The sequence below is a fragment of the Mauremys mutica genome, chromosome 10, assembly GCF_020497125.1.
Source record: "Mauremys mutica isolate MM-2020 ecotype Southern chromosome 10, ASM2049712v1, whole genome shotgun sequence".
NCBI lineage: Eukaryota > Metazoa > Chordata > Testudines > Geoemydidae > Mauremys > Mauremys mutica.
Genome location: NC_059081.1, coordinates 68,170,123 through 68,192,115, shown reverse-complemented (window position 1 = coordinate 68,192,115; position 21,993 = coordinate 68,170,123). Strand labels below are relative to the sequence as shown.

Here is a 21,993-nt window from a genome sequence, read left to right as displayed (position 1 = left end):
GCTGCTCCACACAGAAAATAACAGCCTACTACTGCTATCAGTTACTCTTTTAGCTCAGTGCTGTGGATCTAAACATCTCAACCTTGCTGATGACTCGTGGGGGGGGGAGGGAGAGGGAGGTGTCAATATGGTTCCATTGAATGGAATTTCTGCTTTTCAGTTTCTCTTAAAAACTCTCTTCTTCTGTGTTTTTTTTTTGTTGCAGGACTCTTGGGGGTGGAGTGGGCTGGAGAACTAGGCGGGCTATGTCCTCACAAGAGCAATAAAATCGAGTAAGTGAGAGCACATGGGATTTTGAGATTATTTTTTTTTAATTCCAAACTTTTAAAAAACACTTGAAAGGAGTATGTGTATGTGAAAGATTAAAACATGTCTGACCTATCAACTGAGAGCAGAGACTGAGCCCACTCCAATTGCCCAAGCCTTCTGCTAACTGCGATATTTCTGGGTAAAAAGCAAACAGAACCCCACCCTCCATCTGCACTCAAACTTGATCAACATACCTAATTGGTTATAACTCGCACCTCTTCCCACCCCCCTTATTTCAGTGCAAGTTTGTGGGGTGGATTCCCTTTAAAAAGCCCAACGTATTGAATCGAAATAGGACAGAATGTTAAGTTTTTGGTTTTGTTTTTTTAACCCAAAATTAAAAGCAGTGTTGTTATTTTGGAGCAAATTTGAGCAAAATCAGCCTTCTGGAAAAACAAAAACAATTATTTAAAGTGGGTTTTAATGCCTGTTTAAATTTAAAAAAAAAAGGGGGGGAGAGGAAATGGGACAATATCCCAATATCTGCTGGTCACCTTTTAAAAGCTAAATTAGCATTTACCTATTAGTTATTACCTATTAAAAATGACAAGTTTCTCTTGTAGACTTTCTGTGTAATTGTAGGAAAATTATCAACATAATGCATTTTACTGACAGATCACTCTCCCTTCTTTAATTGATCCGGACGTGCTCTATAATTTTAGTTAATGGCTCTCTAATTTCTGGAAATTAAAACATATAAAAATTACTTTAATCAAAATGGCAGGTTAATAAACAAGATGTATACGAATGTGCAGGGGAAGGTACATTGCATACAGCTGTCTGTAAGTCTTTATTACAATGGCGAAATGGGATTAGAAAGTCAGGCGTACAATGCAGCTTTGACTGGCTGTTAGTAACATCTGTCTCCTCCACAATGGCTATTAAACATATGGATCTGATCTCACATATGTAATTTAACTGGTTTTGATTGTAATGAACTGTCCAAGTGTTTGCACATCCCTCCCCCCCAGTTCTTTGATAGATAGCTTTGTGCCTTCCTAAGTGAGGTGTCTGTTTTGTTTTTAGAGGAGGAAAGTGTGTGTATGGGGTGGTGGGTGGGGAGTGGGATGGGGATTGGAAAGAAGCTGAACCATCACTGCTTAAACTTTCGAAAAGTCTTCACCCTGTGAGCAGAGGTCAGACTTGCAAATATACAGCCCAAAAGATGAAAGTTATGAGTAAGTGGAACAAAGTGATTGATCACGTAGGTTTACTAGTGATTTTTGACAGAACAAATACAACTAGGAAAGTGAACTGAATTCAATTCCATCTTATGTGTCAAAGGTCTGGACTACCAGTCACTTAACCTGTGCAAATCCACAGACTACATGGGTGTTGATTGCATAATGGTAAGACACTGTGGCTGCACAGGACTTGCTGAACTTTTATTATGCTGATTTGTTAAGGTGAAAAGAATCCAGTTGGATTTTTAGACCCTAGGCTGAGTTCACATAGGGCTGGTGGTTACTTGTAAACTGAGTGCATTTGTTATATCCTTGGGGCAGCCGGTGTAGGAAGCAATCACTTGAGGCCAGAGAGCAGGCAGCTAACCAAAACCTCCATTTTATTTACATATATACAGTGAGCTCCTCAGCCGGTTGAAACCGGTTGAGCTAACCCATAATAATCTAACTCAGTTGCCATAGCCACAAAACCATGACAACCAAATACACAACATATTCCTCCCCCCCTAATAAGAACATCCCCTAAATAAAACACACACTAGACTAGAGAAGGAGGGTAGACTGCCTCCATTCCCGGCTAAACCCTGGGGATTATTTTGCCCCATAACCGTGGGTTCGCCCTAGCTAAAGATCCAGCCGATGAGGAGGCCTTCTGTCTCTAGGTGGATTACGGCGAACTACTGGTGTTATTGCACCCGAAAGCACTAGGGGCTCAGGGTCCGCAGCACGAACAGGTGAGGAGGTGGTATCAGCTCGTGCTGGGCAAAGGGGTATCTCAGCCGCCGGCAGTAATGGAGGAGAACAGTCAGAAACAGGTGACTCGTGATTCGATCCCTCACCAGAAGAGGTGAAGTCAGACCCCTCAACTGCAGATGGGTCCTGAGGACTGGCATGACCTGGCAACAGCTGATCTACATGTCGCCGCCAGGTAAGATTCTCTGCAGTCCGGACTGTGTAGGAAACAGGTCCTGTTTGAGTGATGACTGTGGCCGGAACCCATTTAGCTCTGGAAGTATAATTCCGAGCCAAAACTGGCTGTCCCGGGCTAAAGGTTCGGTCTTTTGCTCTGGGTGCCCGTCTGATGACTTGATATTGCTGCTGATGTTGCACAATTTGTCGGGGTTCAGAAGGTTTCAGCAGATCAAAGCAAGTGCGCAGCTGTCGTCCCATCATTAGAAAGGCCGGAGATGCGTGGGTCGTAGCATGAGGTGTGTTTCTGTAGGAAAGTAAAAAGGTATCCAGACGCTTTTGAATGGAGTGTTGTCCCCTTGCTGATTTCAAAGCGTTTTTCATTGTCTGCACAAATCTTTCAGCTAATCCGTTGGTGGACGGATGATATGGTGCTGACGTGATGTGGTGTATCCCATTTGCTTTCATAAAATTTTGAAACTCCTGAGAAACGAACTGCGGTCCGTTGTCGCTCACAAGTTGTTCTGGCAGACCAAAATGACTAAAGAGTCCTCGTAGTTTTTGGATAGTACTCTCTGCAGAAGTGGACTGCATTATAGAGACTTCTGGCCATTTAGAATGGGCATCTATTGCCACCAAGAACATGCTTCCTTCAAGGGGGCCAGCAAAGTCAACGTGAATACGTTGCCATGGGTTTTCAGGCCAGTCCCATGGGTGTAGGGGTGCCCACTGGGGTGCATTCCTCACACCCTGACATGACATACAAGCTTTTGCCTTCTCTTCAATAGCGCTGTCCAGTCCAGGCCACCAAAAATAGCTTCGTGCAATTTCCTTCATGCGCACTATTCCACAGTGACCGGAATGTAGCTGTTCTAACATCTGAGATCTCAGTGGTGGTGGAATAATGACACGTCTCCCCCACAACAAACAACCAGATTGGACCGATAACTCCGTCCGCTTGGACATGTAGGGAACAAGGTCGGATGAGACCGGAGAGGTTTGTCGAGATGTTCCATGCATCACCAGGTCCATAACGTGGGACAATACTGGGTCAACGCGAGTTGCCTTCTTTATCTGAGTAGCAGTGATGGGTGTATTCTCTACCTGTTCAAAGTAGAAGATTTCCTTGTGGGCACTATCTTGGTGTTTGACCGGCAAAGGCAACCTTGAGAGGCCATCTGCATTGCCGTGTAGAGTGGATTTCCGATATTTGATTTCATATGTGTGTGCTGAAAGTAACAATGCCCAACGTTGCATACGACTAGCAGCTAATGGGGGAATGCCTGTGTAAGGTCCAAAAATTGATGTCAGAGATCGATGGTCTGTGAGAAGAGTAAATTTTCGCCCAAACAGGTACTGATGAAACTTCCAAATTCCAAAAACAATTCCTAATGCCTCACGTTCGATTTGGGCGTAGTTAGTTTCTGCTTTGCTTAGAGTGCGTGAAGCAAAAGCAATAGGTCTCTCTTCTCCTGAAGGCATAATATGTGACACGACTGCTCCCACTCCATAAGGGGAGGCATCGCAGGCCAATTGCAGTGGTAAGGATGGATCAAAGTGCGTTAGAACTTCAGAATTTAGCAATGCATCCTTAGCTTTGTTAAACGCAACATCACAGGCTTCAGTCCACTTCCAGGCCTTGTTCTGCCCAAGGAGCTCATGAAGTGGTTTTAGCAGTGTGGCTAACTGTGAAATGAACTTTCCATAATAGTTCAGGAGTCCTAGAAACGAGCGCAGCTGGCTTACATTTCGAGGTGGGGGAGCCTCCACAATAGCTTTAACTTTTGCAGGGGCCTTATGAAGACCTGCAGAATCAATGATGTGTCCCAAATATTCAACAGAGGGCTTGAAGAATTCACACTTGTCTTTGCGAACTCGTAGGCCATACTCTTCCAGTCTTTGTAGGGTAGCCTCTAAATTCTTTAAGTGATCCTCTTCATTTCTTCCAGTGACCAGGATATCATCCAGATAGCACTGAACTCCTGACAAGCCACACAAGATCTGGTCCATAGCCCTCTGGAACAGGGCGGGAGCAGATGTTATTCCGAAGGGTAGACGACAGTATCGATAAAGCCCCTTATGAGTCACAATAGTCAACAGCTCTTGGGACTTTTCATCGACGTGCATCTGTAAATATGCTTGACTCAGATCAATCTTACTGAACTTTTGTCCCCCAGCCAGGCCTGCGAAGAGGTCATCGATGCGGGGAAGCGGGTATTGCTCTGCACACAACACTGGGTTGACAGTGACTTTAAAATCCCCGCAAATCCGGAGAGAGCCATCTTTCTTCACGATTGGAACGATAGGAGTGGCCCATGAGCTATGGGTAACTGGTATTAGGACTCCATTGGTGACCAGGCGCTCCAGGTCTGCTTCAACCTTTGGCCTGATGGCATATGGCACAGTTCGGGCTTTCAGATATTTTGGTGGACTGCCAGGTTTAATGTTCAATGTCACAGTGATTCCCTTCATACTTCCCAAATCATCTCCAAAAACAGCAGCATGTTTCCTTAGTATAGGGGTTAGACTGGTTTCTTCTTTAGTCATCCGGTGCACTTCTGCCCAGTTCAGTTGAATCTTCCCAAGCCAAGACCTACCCATTAAGGCTGGGTAGTTACCTCTCACCACAAACAGTGGCAATTTAGTCACCTGTCCATTGAGCTCCACCTTAACATCAATAGTGCCCAGCATAGGCACAGCTTCTCCCGTATACGTCTTCAGAACAGTTTTTGTTGCCTTAAGCGGAAGATGCTGTAGCTTTTCTTTATACACAGTCTCGGAGATCAGTGAGACAGCTGCACCGGTGTCCAGTTCCATGCGTATACGTTTGCCATCCAATAACGGGGTTACCCAGTATTCATGTGAGCCCATTGCCAAAGACAAAACATGCAGTGGCACTTCCTCTTGCGATGAGGTGTCACCTTGATCATCCTGGGTCTGCTCTAGGGTATGCAGGGTTCCTCTTTTTGTCGGCCAGACCACAGGCCTCTTTTTCTTTTGTTTACAGGCACACTCAATGTGTCCCTTTTTGCCACAGTGTCGACACACCAGGTCCTTACACCAGCATTCTGATGCCTGGTGACCCGGCTTACCACAGCGGTAACATTCTTGACTCTGCACAGTTTTGTGGGTCGGTTCTTGTGACACTTTTTGCACCCTAGGGGGTGCACCGATGTATTGTGCCTCCCTTGTAGCCAGTTCCATGGAGACAGCAATATCAACAGCCTTCTGTAAGGTAAGCTGAGCCTCTGTCAGTAGGCGCTTCCGTATAGCTTCACTGTACAGGCCACACACTAACCTGTCACGCAGGGCATCATGTAACATTTCTTTAAATTCACAGTGTTCTGCTAGCTTTTTTAAAATGGCTACAAATTGTACAACTGTTTCATCTTCCTTTTGGTCTCTCTTGTGGAACCTATATCTTTCAGCAATTACCAGTGGTTTTGGGGAGAAATGAGACCCCAGGATTTCCACAATGTCACTGTAAGATTTAGTCTCAGGCTTAACAGGGTGTAGTAAGCTGCGTAGCAGAGAGTAGGTTTTAGCCCCTACAACAGTTAAGAATATTGGCACCTTCTTCGCTTCTGTAATGTCATTTGCAATACCAAAAAGCTCAAAACGCTCAGTATACACATGCCACTGCTCTGTATTCTCATCAAAAGGCTCCAGGGGCCTGGTCAGAGTAGCCATGATTTTTAGTTTCACTTTCACAGTCAGTGCAAACAAGCAGCTTTTTTGTTTGTTTGTTCTTTACCTTAACTTCTACTTCCTTCTGTTACTGGAGCAGCACCGGAGTCTCACCCTCGTCGCCAGTGTTATATCCTTGGGGCAGCCGGTGTAGGAAGCAATCACTTGAGGCCAGAGAGCAGGCAGCTAACCAAAACCTCCATTTTATTTACATATATACAGCGAACTCCTCAGCCGGTTGAAACCGGTTGAGCTAACCCATAATAATCTAACTCAGTTGCCATAGCCACAAAACCATGACAACCAAATACACAACAGCATTAAATAGGGAAATGAGATTAATTGACACCTGTCCACCCCATGATGCCATTTTTACACAAGTTCCACTCTGAAAAATGGACTAACGTTCAGGTATCCATTTAACATGTTTATATTAATAATGAGAAGTAGCAAAGGGCAGAGCATATTTTGGATGACTAGTTACTATGTTAAATGGATACCTTAATGTATAACGAGTCCAACTCAACCTCAAATATACAACTGCCTACTTGGCTCTGAGGGCAGAACCGGGCCACGTGCACTGTGGGAGTGCTGTGATTACCAGGGGAATCTTACTTTTGTTGCATTCCCTGACTGTTGTGTGCACAGTTTTGATGTTGTATAAATAAGCGTTGTCATTTAATCTCTAATGTCCATTGAAATACTAATGCAGAAATAGCTATACTAATGTCACTCTTACAGTTCCAGGGTCAAAATTTACTCAGATTTGGGATACCAGATTAAAAGATTAGTAGAAAATGACACTAAAACCTGGATACTTTATATTCCGCAGCACAACAAATTGCATAGTAACTGTAAATTGAATGGAAATCGCATATGCAAACCTAGTTGTTCAGTCATTTTTAACTATTAATGTTGTCCATTAGCTTGAAGGCTAGTCCTCCGAGGCAATAAGTCCTGGCTTGTAAAAATCAGCCATTTCTGAGTTAAGCATGGACAAAACAAATATCTTGCTTTTTTGGCTATTTAAATAATAGTGGCCCAGGTTTTCTAAAGGGCTCAATTTCTACTGTTCTCTGAGCCCTGTTTTACACTGGGGGTGGGTGGGTGGAGGGGGAGAGGTCGATCTAAGTTAAGCAACTTCAGTTACGTGAATAATGTAGCGGAAGTCAAAGTACTTAGATTGACTTACCGTGGTGTCTTCACCACAATGAGTTGACTTCTGCCACTCCCCCGTTGACTCTGCCCGCACCTCTTGCAGCACTGGAGTACAGGAGTCGAAGGGAAAGGGTTTGGGGGTTGATTTTTATCATGTCTAGACTAGACGTGATAAATCGATCCCCGCTGGATTGATTGCTGCCCGCCGATCTGGCAGGCAGTGTAGACATACCCTAAGCACTTATGAAAATCTTCATTTAGGTGCCTAAATGGGAGCTGAGCTCTTCTGCAAATCTGGCCCTGGCCTAATTGAAATGTGTCACTGGGTTATGCTCAAACTTTAACAACAACAACCACAAATCCTGTGGGTTGTGATCAGGCATGGAAATGCAAGCCAAAGGTGCCGTTTCTTTGGAAGTTAGAAGCCTGGGAAAATCAGCAGTTGCAATGGAAGGTCTGGTATAAGTAGATAAGAGATCATCACAGGAACAACTTTTTGTGTCTCCAAATTCCAGGAAAAGCTCTTTGATGGGAGGATATATCTAGGGCTTCAGACCAACTGAGTGGGAGTGGAAATGAACCAGTTCCCTCCAGCACACCTTGTTCTGCATCCTAGGATAGCATTGCAGAATCCAGCAGAGGGCTGGGCTCTGTTTCTAGATTATTAGGTAATAATTGGAGATATACCAATCTTCTAGAACTGGAAGGGACCTTGAAAGGTCATCGAGTCCAGCCCCTGCCTTCACTAGCAGGACAAATTTTTGCCCCAGATCCCTAAGTGACCCCCTCAAGAATTGAACTCACAACCCTGGGTTTAGCAGGCCAATGCTCAAACCACTGAGCTATCCCTCCCCCCTTTGCCCTCTTTCTCTCCCGTGTCCCAAATGAGGAGTCCATTTTCAGCTATTGGACCCATAAATCATTGGCAAAGTTTTAAAAAATTATAGGCTAAACTCTGCAATACAGTACAACTTGAAGACTATGGAGTTTCTTGAGGATTATACCAGTGTAACTGAGCGCAGAATACATTTACGAGGAAACCCAAGTTTAACTAGTGTTGAGTAGAACTCATCCATATTTTTAAGAGAGCAACCTAACTTCCATTGAAATAAATGGGAGTTAGGTCAGTGACTTCACTGGGAAAAGAACTGGGTCCAAGTGAGACCGGCTGAAATGTTCTTGATGGGAAAAAATTGCCTTTTTTGGAGGAATGGAAGTATTCTGGTTTTCCGACAGAAATAGAAGCGTTTTGTGGTTTTTAGCTTTCTGTTCTGGATTTAAAAAAAAAAATCTTGCTTCAGCATTTTTTTCACTGACAATACTTTGCACTTTTCAACCAGCTGTAGGTCCAATGCTATGGAAAGATGAGCCCATATTTTAAAATGCAGTTACACTGGGCCTTGTGATTAGAACTTAGTTAATTATGTTGATGCTTAAGCCAAAATCATGTCCATTCTCCCACAGCTGTGGCAAGAAGGTTAAAATAGGAAAAAATGATTTTAGTTGGTAAAGTAAGCAGCTCTGGCCATAAACCCACACTGGGAAGAGACCTGTGGAGTGATCCGTTACTCTGTCATAGACCTATGAATGTGGCTGTGTCGCCAGGAGTACAAATCACTGGAAAAGAGCCAGGTGGGATGAGCCATACAGAGTGAAGAAGTCTGAATCTGTTCTCCCCTTGCCTTGCAGGAATGGCAAAAACTGAACTACGACATCTATACCTTGCGGCAAACCCGAAGGGAAGTGAGAAGCAAATGGAAGCGTATTTTGGAAGAACTAGGTAAACTCGAGGTTGTGGCTATTTTATTTGCAGCAGGACAACTGTTCAGCAAAGGCTGTTACTGATGCCTTCGTATCTTAGGGTAATCTTCCCCCCCCCCATTTCCTTCGTTTGCATAGATGCAAAATGACAGAGCCACCAAGGCTTCACTGAAGAGGGGTGCAGTTGGAAAGAGGAAGCACAGAGGGACACTGGGTCCTTTCCTTCCCGCCATGCAAAGGAATACTGTGCTGTGGCTCTCCGCAGCAGCTCGTGGGTGGGCAGGCTTGGAGGAAGCGTCTTGCCACTGGCTCTGTAAACTCTGGGTGGGTCCACTAGTCAAAAAGTTGCCTAGGGTGGTTACACAGAGTGGCGGTAGGTGCTCCACCAGATAAGAAAGGGGGTGTCCCCTCTGCCCTGCCATAACATGCATGGTGTTCGTCTGTTAAACGCCTGCATCGTGATCCGGTATACAGTATACTCCCATTTATCCAAACCCCTATTATCCGAACCGCTGTGTTATCCAGATCCATTTGCTGTCTCCCATGCATCTCAGGGCCAGGACTGGGGGGAGGAGGAGGAGGAGCCCCCATCTGTGGGGGAGCCCACCCTGTTGAATGAGGAGCCCTCTGCAGCCTCTCTGGCACAGGAGTGAGCAAGCAGTGCCCTGACAGTGGAGCTGCAGAGGGCTCCTGGAGGTGCAGGGGAGGGCTGAGGATCTGCAGTCCTAGCAGAGTCCTGGCCAGGGGTCTCTGCTCTGCCCCACACCTTATGCCTGCAGGAGGTGGATGTCACCAGCCATGTGGCAGTGCAGGGAGCCTCTGCAGTCCTGCTGTCACAGGAGTGAGGGAGCAGGGCAGAGACTCTGGCCAGGACTGCAGAGGAGAAGGATGAGCCTCCAGCGCTGGGGGAGGCCACTCTGCTGCTGAATGGCTGGCTGGGTCCAGCCCCCTTGATTAACCAAATTCTGATTATCCAAATAAAATGCCTGTCCCCAGGCTATTTGGACAATGGGGTTGGGGATTATCCTGTCTTTTTAAGAGCCAGGCAGCTCAGAATGAAAGAGCACTGATTTTCATTACAACTACATTTCTCCCAAAGCTTTTTCTGATGAAAGTGATGTGAAATTGTCCATTTCCCTCCTCTGGTTAATACCAGCAGATCTGAAGAACTGGAAAGAAATTTTAAATAGGGTTTAAATGAATAAAACTACTTGTCAGTTCCCTTTTCTTTCCACTGCTTTGCCCACTTGTCCTGGAAAGAGTTAAATCCACCTTGTGATCCAAACACATCTGGCTGGTCCTCTGGAGGAAACTGCAACGGTATGTGGGGCTAGAGTCCCCATGGCCTTGTGTAGTTATTGACACCTGGGCAAAACCGATGCAAAATTTCAGCAGATCAGGAAGGCAGTGATTTGCACTGCTCACGTGGAAGTCTCTCTTGGACAGGGGAACTGGATCCCTCAGGTGTCAGTTCCTGGGCTTTTTGCTTTTGCAAAGACATGACCACTAAGAGCAAAGGAATTTTTTGTTTTCCCAAATGTGATGATGGAGGGAATCTTATGCACTGAAACTGTGAATCATTGTTAACCTTTATCAACCAGACTTGGTTCGCTCCTACACACCGCTTATTACAGATCCATAATGCACCAAGGTCCTTAGATATAAAGTACTACACTAACACAAAATCCTCTTCAAACACTAACACCCCTGTGACGTATAAGAAATCCTCTACCTGTCTTACAGCCCGGGGTGGGGAAACATGAGACACAAAGCAAGTAATTTGATGGGCCTACACAGGAAGTCAATAGCAAAACTAGATATAAACCACCAGATCTCCAGACTCCCAGTCCCATGCTTTAACCACAAGCCCATACAGACAGACTTTATCAGTAGGACCTTTATGATGCTGCAATCACATAATTCCTGGGGCCAGGCTTGTGGGTACATCATGGAGGTTACATTCCAAGTCGCTTTCTTCCCACAAATGCTACTCTTATTTAAAAAAAAACAAAAAACAAACCATGCTGAGTGTTTCAGTCCTAAACAACTACCTGCACTTTTACTCTCACAGTGTTGCTTTTTCCCTTCAGTTGGTCAGCTTTTTTTTTTTTCTTTTTTTTTGGCCTGAAAGGTGCTGAATGTGTTCAGTTCTATCAGCAGCACTGGGACTTGCTGGATCACGGAAAGAGCAGGGCACCCAGCCTATACTGAATGTACTCACTGTCTATGCACACGGAGCAGGCAAAGACTGAATCAGCACAAGTAAAGGTGCCCCTTAATCGGGAAAGCACAATGCACATGTTGCAGTTTCAAATGCTATCTCACTGGTGGCCTCCCGTTCACCCTACAGCAAGGGTACACAGTGGAGCCTGCTCAAAGGAAATGCTAGTTCATTTTATCCAAGTGTGATTTATTTTTTCCTGTCATGGGGTATAAAATAGGAACACTAAAAGGCAAACACACAAGGCAGAGGGGGAACAGCGAACCTCCAAATATATACCGAGCTGTCTACTAGCAGAGAGCTGGATTGGGTGGGTTGGTTCTTTGCAGTAATGTTATTGCCTACTTACATCCTGCCATGTTTTGTGCCTTTCATTTAAACTGGACTGATCCTCTCTGCCATAGGGTTTCACAAGGAAGCAGACTCCCTGTTATCGGTGACTAAACTTAGCATCATCAGCGATACTCAGAACATGAGCAAAGCCCGGGAGATCCTGTTAAAGCTCTCTGAGGAGACAAACATTTTCCCAAACGGCTGGGAGCTCTGTGAGCGATACCTCTTTGTGGTGGTAGGTAGCTAAACGTTTCTATCTTATCTAACCCGCTCTGTCTCTGCTAATGCGGTCACAAGGGGCATGAGTAGTGAAATGCACGGGATCAAAGCCTCGTGTACCTCCATCTCCCAGATAGGACTGTTCAGTCCAAGATTGCACTGGTGGCCGGCTTGGGCACAAATAGAAACATGTCTGCACTGAAGACCACGACCTGATTCAGCTGAGAGTTACTCCAGTTTTATGCCATTATTTCTCATGGAGGACACTGGCATGACAGCATGAAGGATGAGGCCTTATGTCTTTTCAAGCCTGTCTGAGAGGGCATTTTTGAATGGGTACCAGCAATTCTGACGACTCCATTATTTTGACAGGATCGTCTTATTGCACTGGATGCTGCAGATGAATTCTTTAAGATGGCCAGGATCGCCTATCCAAAGAGACCCAGTGCAGCGAAAGTGGAAGGCCATCAGAAAGAAATGCAGCACGTCCTTGCTCCATTGCCCTGAAGAGACAGCTGGGGCAGGAGGTGTGCTGGGTTTCCGTTCCCTCATGGGAGTTGGTTCACTCGCTGAGGTTAGCCAAAGCGACGTGATTTCTTTCCTTCGGAGGACAAGAGCAAAGTGCCCAAGTAAAATGACTTTATTATGAGCAAGGAGTGCAAGGGTGGAACAATCAAAAAGATCCATGGGGGCTAAGAGTGGGCCTTGGTGCAGGGATGTCTCCCATGGAAAGGAGCAAGTGCTGCTATGAACCTGAGTTCTGCGGGTGGAAAAATATACGAGACCAATCTCTGAGCAAGGACATTGGTGTGCGTTTGGGGAGGAGGGGAACCCACTGTACAAAGTGTTGTAAAGGCTGGGATGCCTCTAGTTAGAGCAGCATATAAAGTTCTGTATTTCTGGTGCTTCCCGTGGCATCTCATAACTGGATGTTCCCTACATTGTCCTTTGTAGTCAGGAGAACCTCTGGGGGAGACTTTTTTTTTTAACCACCTTTGACTAGAAAGGTATTAAACCTCTCTTCATGGTGGTGTCATCCCTCGTCTAAAATGGACGGTATTGTGCATTATCTAAATGAGACTTTATCTTCCCCCATTCCCTCAGCAGCCAAGCTAAGACACGTGGGGGCTGATCACTCTAGGCAGCGAGCAGGTGAGTGAGTTTGTGAGTGGATTTAGTTGCAGTGTCAAGGACTGCACTTGTCCAATGATGTGGTAAGATTTCGACGCGGGTATGATTTCCCATTTCATCAGCAGCGCTACGCAAAGAGAACATTCCTTCCCTTCTTATTTATTCAGCCCTGGAGCTACTCCTATAGGTGTGGTGGCAGAAAATCAAATCCTGTTCCTCCGGCTGGCATCTCCCCTCCCGAGATTGAAAACTGCTTGTTCAGGACTGAGCTCTGTAATTCAAGCATGAAGCCAGTGCTTATTCCAAGCTTAGCTCCCAGTGAGATTCTGTTCTAAAGACTTGTTTTGCAAAGCACGTGTGATGCTGGGTTATTGAAATCTTTTCACTGGATCTCTATAAACAAATCGGCCAAGACCTTCCAAAGAGACTAGTGATTTTGGGATGCCTCCATTGTTTGATACTCAACTTGACTCTTTAGAGGAGACTGGTTTTCAGGGTGTGCTAAGCACTAACCTGTGACGAGCAGGCCCCTTTAAGGCACCTCTGGTTGGGCACCCAAAATCACTAGTTGCTTTTGGAAAACCTTGGTCGTCATAACTGCATTATTTTAAACGGAAAAAGAGATGAGTGTATTGTGCAAAAAAGAGTGTGCTGTTACAAAGCTTGTGACACGAGATTTTTAATAATGACCCATAATATGTCATCTTGCTCTTTTATCTGGTAAGAAGCAATAATTTTAAAACACTGGATGTTAATAAGTAGGAGTTCTTGTTCATCAGTGGTTAATAGAACTGCTGCAGAGGGGCCAGCTGAGAGAGTTGGTTTCATTGGAGGCTTCCCAGGAAACAAAATAGCAAGAGAACTTTTATTTGTTTATACCTACAGTGTTCAAATATATATGAATTGTAAATGTTTGTCAATCTTCCTGGACATTTTTTGTCAGTTCTGTACATTGATGAAACCTTACTTTAATAAACACAAAGTTCTGTGACAATCAGGCCAAGTTCTCATTTGAGGGGGTGTCTGCCTCCACGGGGACCTGCTCAGTGAGTCTTTCTGAACCGAAAAAAAATGCAGTTTCGCTACTGCTTGAGTGGCTGGGGGAATGCAGAGCATCTACTTCATGCACCTGTGTATGATGCTCAGGGTGTGTCTATGCTAGAAATCCAACACCTGTGCTGCTGTAATGCAGACACTTGCTACAGAGACAGGAGGAGGAGTTCTGTCACTGCAGGAAGTCCGCCTCTCTGAAAGGCAGTAACTAGGTCAGTCAAAGAATTCTTCACACCATGGCTTAGGTCAGCTTAATTACTCAGCACAGGGAGTGACCGTTTTCACAGCCCTGGGCGATGTAGTTAAGCCAAGCTAACTTTGTGTCCCTCGTGCAATTCAGCGGGAGTTCTGCCCTCCGTAAGGAGTGCAGCTGAGATTTTCAAATTCAAAGGAGCCTGTGAGGATTAGGCACCCCAGTCACATTGGATTTCAATGGGATTTGAACATCTCACTTGCTCAAACTCCTCTGAGAATCTTGCCCTTATGGGGGTGGGGAGCACAGTTTAAAGGCACAAACAGCAGCTAGGGGCTAAATTCACAAAAGGATTTAGGCATCTAACTGCCACTTTAGGCATATAAATCCCAGAATCAGGCCCCTCTGGGATTCAGAAAGCCCCTGCTCAGCTGCTGTTGAATCCTATAGGTGCCTAAACTCACTCAGCACCTATATTTTTTGCAGTAAAAGTTCCCTAGGTGTCAACATTTCTGCTTCTCGGCATGTGCACTGCAGCCCCACTTGAGGTGTCCAGACACCGAAGCCCCAGAGCGATGGACGAATGAGGGAAGATCGGTGTTCCTCCACTTAACTCGCCTGCAGGGCCCGATCCAGGAAGTGTGCTCAGAGCTCACCTACTGCATTGGGTCCTTGTAGATCAGGGGTCGGCAACCTTTCAGAAGTGATGTGCCGAGTCTTCATTTATTCACTCTAATTTAAGGTTTTGCGTGCCAGTAATACATTTTAGCGTTTTTTAGAAGGTTTCTTTCTATAAGTCTATAATATATAATTAAACTATTGTTGTCTGTAAAGTAAATAAGGTTTTTAAAAAGTTTAAGAAGCTTCATCTAAAATTAAATTAAAATGCAGAGCCCCCCGAACCAGTGGCCAGGACTCGGGTAGTGAGCGTGCCACTGAAAATCAGCTCACGTGCTGCCTTCGGCACACGTGCCATAGGTTGCCTACCCCTGCTGTAGATTCATAGACATGCAGGACCAGAAGGGATCTCAAAAAGTCATCAAATCTAGCACCCTGTGCTGAAGCAGGACCAAGTAAACCTAGAGCATCCCTGACAGGTGTTTGTCCAACCTGTTCTTAAAAACCTCCAACGATGGGGATTCTGAAGCCTATTCCGGAACTTAACTACTCTTAGAGTTAGTTTTTTTTTCCCCCCCTAATATCTAACCTAATTTTCTTTTGCTGCAGATTAAGCCCATTACTACTTGTCATATCATCAGTGTACACAGGAAACAGTTGATCACCGTCCACATTATAAAAGCTGTTTAATGTATGTAAAGATTATCAGCCCTGCCCCCACACCCTCTCTTCTCAAGATTAAATATGCCCAGTTTCTTTAACCTTTCCTCAGAGGTCAGTTTTTCTAAACCTTTTATCTTTTTTTGTTGCTCTCCTTTGGCTTCTCTCCAATTTATCCAGATCTTTCCTAAAGTGTCACACCCAGAATTAGATCGAGTACTGCAGCTGAGGTCTCACCAGTGTTAAGTAGAGCAGGACAGTTACCTCCCATGTCGTACATACGACACTCCTGTTAATACACGTCAGAATAATATTAGCCTTTTTCTTTGGGTGTGTGTGCAACTCTATCCCATTGGTAACTCAGATTCAATTTGTGATCCTAGCCAGTTATTCCCTGTTTTGTAGTTGTGCATTTGATTTTTTTTCCTTCCTAAGTGTAGTACTTTGCACTTGTCTTTACTGAATTTCATCTGGTTAATGTTCTTTCAGACCAATTCTCTAGTTTGTCAAGATTGTCCTGAATTCTAATTCCGTTCTCCAAAGTGCTAGCAGTCCCTTCCAGCCTGTGGTCATCTGCAGATTTTATAAGCATGCTGTCCACTCCATTATCCAAGTCATTACTGAAAATATTGACGAGTACTGCACCAGGAGAGACCCCCGTGGGATCCCACTAGACAGCCTCCCAGTTAGACAGTCAGTCATTGATAACTACTGAGTTTGGTCTTTCAGCCAGCTGTGCACTCACCTAATAGTAATTTCGTCTAGACCATATTTCTCAAGTTTGCTTAGGAGAATGTCATGTTGGACTGTGTCAAAAGCTGTACAAAATCAAGATAAATTGTGTCCACTGCTTCTCCCCATTCACTAGGCCTGTAACTCTGCCGAAGAAGGAAATTAGGTTGGTCTGGCATGATTTGTTCTTGACAAATCCATGTTGGCTAGTCCTTTCCACCCTATTCCCTTTTCGGTGCTTACAAATGGATTGTTTAATAATTGGTTCCAGTATCTTTCCTGGTATCAAAGTTAGGCTGACTGGTCTATAATTCCCTGGGTTCTATTTGTTCCCCTTTTTAAGGATAGGCGGTGTTTGCCCGTGTAGGTGATATTACACAGAACTGGGGGTGATTGTGTGTGGGTGAGGACTTTCCTCACAATTTTTAGCCCGGTGGTTAGGATAGTTCCCTGGGATGTGGAAGACCTCTGGATCAATTCCCTGCTCCACCTGAAGGGAGGGATCTGCTATCACTCAGTGCCTTTGCCACTGAGCTGTGGGATATTCTGATGTGGGCTTCCTCATCCTCTCCCATTTGAAGCTGTTCCAATAATGGGGAAAAAAATCATGGGTGCAGGGGGACTGGATCCTGGGTCTCCCACCTCCCAGGTGAGTGCGCTAACTACAAGGCTACTGTGTCATTCTCATTACTTGCTCCTTCTCTGGCCCAATGACTCTTTCATGATTTAGCCACAGTGCAATAGCTTCAACTGGAGTGTCTCCAGCTGCCCTACATCAAAATATCCCATAGGCCTGAGAGGTGGCAGATCCCAGTTCAAATCCCTTCTCCCCCTCACACAGAACTGGGATGAGTACCTTAACCGTGGGGCTAAGTTATGAAGGAGGTGGTCCTCCTTCTCCAGGCTAAAACAGTTCCAGTATATCAAGAGGATCTGCATCGGAGAGCAGAGCGTGTAACCTCCCTGGAGCTGGGCGCTGAACTCCCTGCCAGGGCAGGGCTTAGGACACACCCTCTCCTGGGCATCTTCCATTGGCTAGCTTAGGTGAGGCGCCACCTAGCCTGCTGGCTTTGCTGCATCCCTTTCTGCCATGCCTCTCCCTTTCCATTTGCTGTACAGGTAGCCAAGGTACCAAACTCAGGCTTCATGAATCACAGTGGTTTTTCTAGGCCCCTAAAAGGTAGGACTGGCGACACTGAGCATCACCACACCGAAGTTTCTTTAGGAACCCAGGCCTAGGGGTCTAACTTCCATTGATTTTTTTTCCAATAGGAGTTAAGAGCCTAACTGCCATTTGTGCCTCTGAAAATCTTCCCCTCTGGCTCTTATTGCATGTTGATCAGTGCTCTAGAGCCTTCCCCCATTAAAGTTTGATTATGTGGGGATCAAATAGTTCTGGAAATTGGATGGCAGAAAGAACATGAGGTGGAGGAATGTGCAGGAGTTATTAAACCCTTCAAATGCTAGACATGATGGAACTGGTGACTTTATTTCCATTTTGTAACAGGATTGGAAGTCACCAAATGGCACCACTTCATATGGTTTCTTTAGTTCTTTTGGATTATATGTGATTAGATGTGGCGGGCGGGGGATGCTTAGTGTTAGCTGTGGTGCTTTTCCTTTCACCAGTAAAGTCTGCTGTCTACATTTCTCTTTATGAATTGTTCTTGGCTGTGGCCAATGCCTGCCAGTTATACCTACACCCCATTTCATTTGCAGTATGTCAAGAGGTACAGGACAAAAGCAATCTAAAAAAGGCAATAGCCAGGATTAAAGAGGTTGTGGGAGGCTAGCTGCATAGATAAGCAGCTATAACAGGTGACAGTTTTGGGGAGACAGCCACATGAGCAAGGACAGCAGTAGCAAAATTTTCAGCTTATTAGAGTGAGTGCTCTCATTTCTCCAGGGGGAAGAAATATTGCCAGGTGATGGTCCAGTTTTATGCTAGTGCACTAGTATGTACTATCCACAACAGTGTTTGAATAGTGAAAACTCTGTACATTCACCATCAAAAATAGGTTATTGAGGAGAACCGCTCAAGTTGCAAGGCATGGTATGTGAAAGAGAATGTGTAAACACTACAAGGATGCAGAATGTCGAAATGTCTGCCTTTTAAACCCAGAAGCCATCAGGGCGTGTTTTCAGAGTTACTAGGAACTTAGATGGATCCATATGGTAATATCAGTGCCAATGCCATCTCTAGAGCTGTTAAGCCTGAAGCCTTCCAATTAAGTATCTGATACTGCTCTTCACTTACAGATAGGGAATTAGAGATGATAATTAAACTTCTAAATATTCCTGGTCGTTCCTAGATAAATTGGAATCTTTCCGATTTTAGATTTACTTTTAGATCTATCTGATGTAAACTTCCTGCAGTTCTCAGAGAAAATGAACAAGAGTTCATCCGTGACGAACACTGGTGCAGAAGAGATTCAGGGATGCTCTTAAAACAGAGCAAGAATAAAGAATGGGGGGAAAAAATGAGAAATACATACTAGCCAGAATAAGCTTATTCTGAGCTCCAGTGTTGGAGGGGTCAGCTTGTATTTTCTCATGCTTTGATTGTCCAATTTGATCCATAGTGTGAGACTGAGGTGGTGAGTCATTTCAGAGCAGACAGGTTGTACATACAACTAAATCGGAACACTTACTCAGATGAGTGCTGTCCTGCTGGAGACCTGTTGTATCAAAGGCCTTCAGAGAAGTGGGATACTCCACAACCTGACTCAGCAGAACTCATTGGGGGTGCAAAACATCCCTGTGGAGAGAGGGCTGAAAGTGGTGAATGGCCGAATTTGAAGGTGTATGTGAGTGGTTCTTGAGCAGTGCCCAGGCCTTGTGCTGGCCCTCTGAACAGGGATGAGTTTTACTGGTCAAGCACCTTGATTGCACAGTTCACTACAATCAGCCGGCATGTTTGTGTCCCCCACTAGGCTCTGAACAGCTCCCTCTCTTAAAACCTAGATTGCTAGAAAGCTGACTGAACACTAGATGCCACTGTTGTCTCATCCACGCTATGCTGTGCTGATGGAATCCGAAGGCAATAGAATTGTTCAGACCCCTTGTTGCACGCACAGGCTCTCCTTCAGTGTGCTCGAGCTGGCTTTCGGTTACCGGTTGATTTTTATTTTTAACATTTTCTCTCTGCTGGCAGTTTCTAGATGGGCTCACCCCATCCCCCTTCCCTTGCAAAGGACAGCAGAGCCCCGTTGCTACAGCTCCACCCTGTTTTTCCAGTAAATACCTTTCCCTGTCAGTGATACATGAACAAATTCTGGGCGTTGTCGCTTGCTCCCTTTCCTAATTTTAGGGAGAGATTGGCTTTTTTTTTTCTTGTTTTACCCTCTTACCACCAATTCTTCTTTCTCATCATTTGAGCTGTTTTTAAATACTGTGTCTCTGGGTGTATTTGGCCCTCGAATAGGAAAATAACACCTCACGTTGGCTTTGAATCCAGACGCTGCTTAAACAGGAGGGGAAAAAATTGTTTTCCCCACCCCTTCGAATAAATAATAGTATGTTCCAATTGGGTGGTTTCTCTTTTTCCAAGCAGCACTGGTAAGAAGTAGACACAATCTCCACCCTCTGGTACAACAACCTGGGTCGGGTTTTCAGGTGGTATAAATCGGTGGAGCTCCACTGCGTTCCTCTGATTTATACCAGCTGACAAGCAGGCCATCAGTCTATTACCAACCCCTCCACCCAGTAACTTGCACTGTCTTGAGCACTAAATCAGACCTGTGCAACAGTCTGTGGCGGCTGTTGGACAAATGAGTTGGTCTGACAATGTGGAAGCAGTGCATTGTCTCAAAGTGAGTATGATGGAGACATTAGGATGTAGTCCTTTTCAAATGTAATGCCTCTGCTCCATTTAGACCAATGAATTGAGAAAGAAAGGAGCTGGAGTATGTGTGGTGAAGTGGGGAAAGAATCTTTGTCACAATATGAAATGGGACCTCAGCTGCTACAAAGTAGTTCAGAGTATTTTTACTGATGGTGTGGCTTGAATGTGCACATGTGAATCACAAGTTCAAGAATGTGAAAAGGCTTATTTTTGTTTTCTCTAGATCACACGTTGCAATTCATTGGCTAGCTGCTGTAATATGAAATAGCCAGAAGGTGGCGGTGTAGGTGTTCTCTTAAGGGGAATAAAACGGGCAGGCAGTGTGGGGGAGGAAGGTGATGGCCTGTAAAAGTGAGACTTGCACTTTTATTTGCAATGGAGCGACATAAGCACCATCTGAAATTAATTCTAAGGAATAATGGGAATGGACCGTGTAGGAGAAAATGGTTTTTTTTTTTTATAAGTGCTATAAAAATGAAAATATTATTTTTGAATGAGTCAGTTTCTAGTATTAGGGACTACAGCAGGTTGTGTACCTCTCTCTCTCTCTCTCTCTCTCTGGGGGAGACGGTTGTACTTTTCTAATATAATGAAGACTGGTAGACCGAGTCAATTGCAAAATAAGTCTCCATGAGCATTGATCTGAGTAAGAATGGTGACCTTGCTTTGATACCACTCGCCACCCTTGTCATGCATTTCCTATGTACATTTATCCGCAGGGTTTCTTTGCAAGACCATTTGGAAAGTGAAAGGCTTATAAATACATTCATATCAGAAGCACAGCAGCGGCCATATTGAAATCTAATTGCCCTTCTGTCTTTAAAAGATCGGTAACCAAAAGAGCTGACTTATTTATTTAGATTTAAAATAACAAAAACCTATCCAAGGCTCTAGGTACCCTAACCTCATTATTAACGTAAATGGATTTAGACGATCAAATACCATGACTAAAGAATAGTCAAAGAGAAAATCAAAGTGTCTAGTTTGAGAATGATCCACAGGATGAAATATTTTCTTGTAAGGTGTGCATTATTCAACTTTGAATAACAAATACAAAGTCTGTTTTCAGATAATTCATAAGGTGGTGGTGGGGAATAAATTCATTGATGAAATGATTTACCACCAATAATTCACTGTGCTCTAGCCAGACAGTCTAACATCTACAGCAGTCAGTAGGATGCTTTCCACTGGGTTGGATCTTACAGCTATACAAAAGAAAATGGATAATGGTCTCAAGTTGCAGTGGGGGAGGTTTAGGCTGGATATTAGGAAAAACTTTTTCATTAGGAGGGTGGTGAAGCACTGGAATGGGTTACCTAGGGAGGTGGTGGAATCTCCTTCCTTAGAGATTTTTAAGGTCAGGCTTGACAAAACCCTGGCTGGGATAATTTAGTTGGGGATTGGTCCTGCTTTGAGCAGGGGGTTGGACTAGGTGACTTCCTGAGCTCCCTTCCAACCCTAATCTTCTATGATGAAATCCTGGACCCATTAAAGTCAATGGCAAAACTCCCTAGAACTGGCCTGAGCCCCTATTCTGCAAAGACCCATGCAGTTGTTTAGCTTTTACATATGGTAAGAAGCAGTGGTGCCCCGCAGCCGTACACATTAGGCGCGGTGTGTATCAGTGGCCCTGGCAAGGAGGAGCAGCACTGGCTGCTCCACTGCCCACTCAGGTTTGGCCCTGCAGTTTTCTGTCAGTGGTGGTGTGACCTGGTGCGTGGGAGTCGCAGCACCACTCAGGTTTGGCCTCACGGTGCTTCCGTCATGACCAGGAGGAACCACAAGGCCAAACCTGAGTGCACCAACTTGCAATGCCATTGACTCAGTTTTGGCCCCTCTACCATCACGATGGAGGAGCCACAGGGCCAAATCTGAGTGGACTTCTCCTTGCTGCTGCCATGGGGCCAGCTCTTGCATTAGTTCCCCCCCAGGGGCCTGCCCGGTCTCATGCTGCTTCCAGCAGCCCAGGTCCCCTCTCAGG

At 45.0% G+C, this 21,993-nt stretch overlaps 1 protein-coding gene across 1 annotated transcript in view; it reads left to right on the top strand.

The window, feature by feature from the left end:
• MREG (melanoregulin) overlaps positions 1 to 13,909 on the top strand; it is a 44,018-nt gene extending 30,109 nt beyond the window's left edge. The window contains exons 3-5 of the mRNA XM_044978518.1: positions 8,937 to 9,027; positions 11,634 to 11,797; positions 12,154 to 13,909. Of these exons, the coding sequence (XP_044834453.1) occupies positions 8,937 to 9,027; positions 11,634 to 11,797; positions 12,154 to 12,288 (390 nt within the window). The 3' untranslated portion in view covers positions 12,289 to 13,909. The remainder of the gene's footprint in view (positions 1 to 8,936; positions 9,028 to 11,633; positions 11,798 to 12,153) is intronic.
• The last annotated feature ends 8,084 nt before the right edge of the window (positions 13,910 to 21,993 follow it).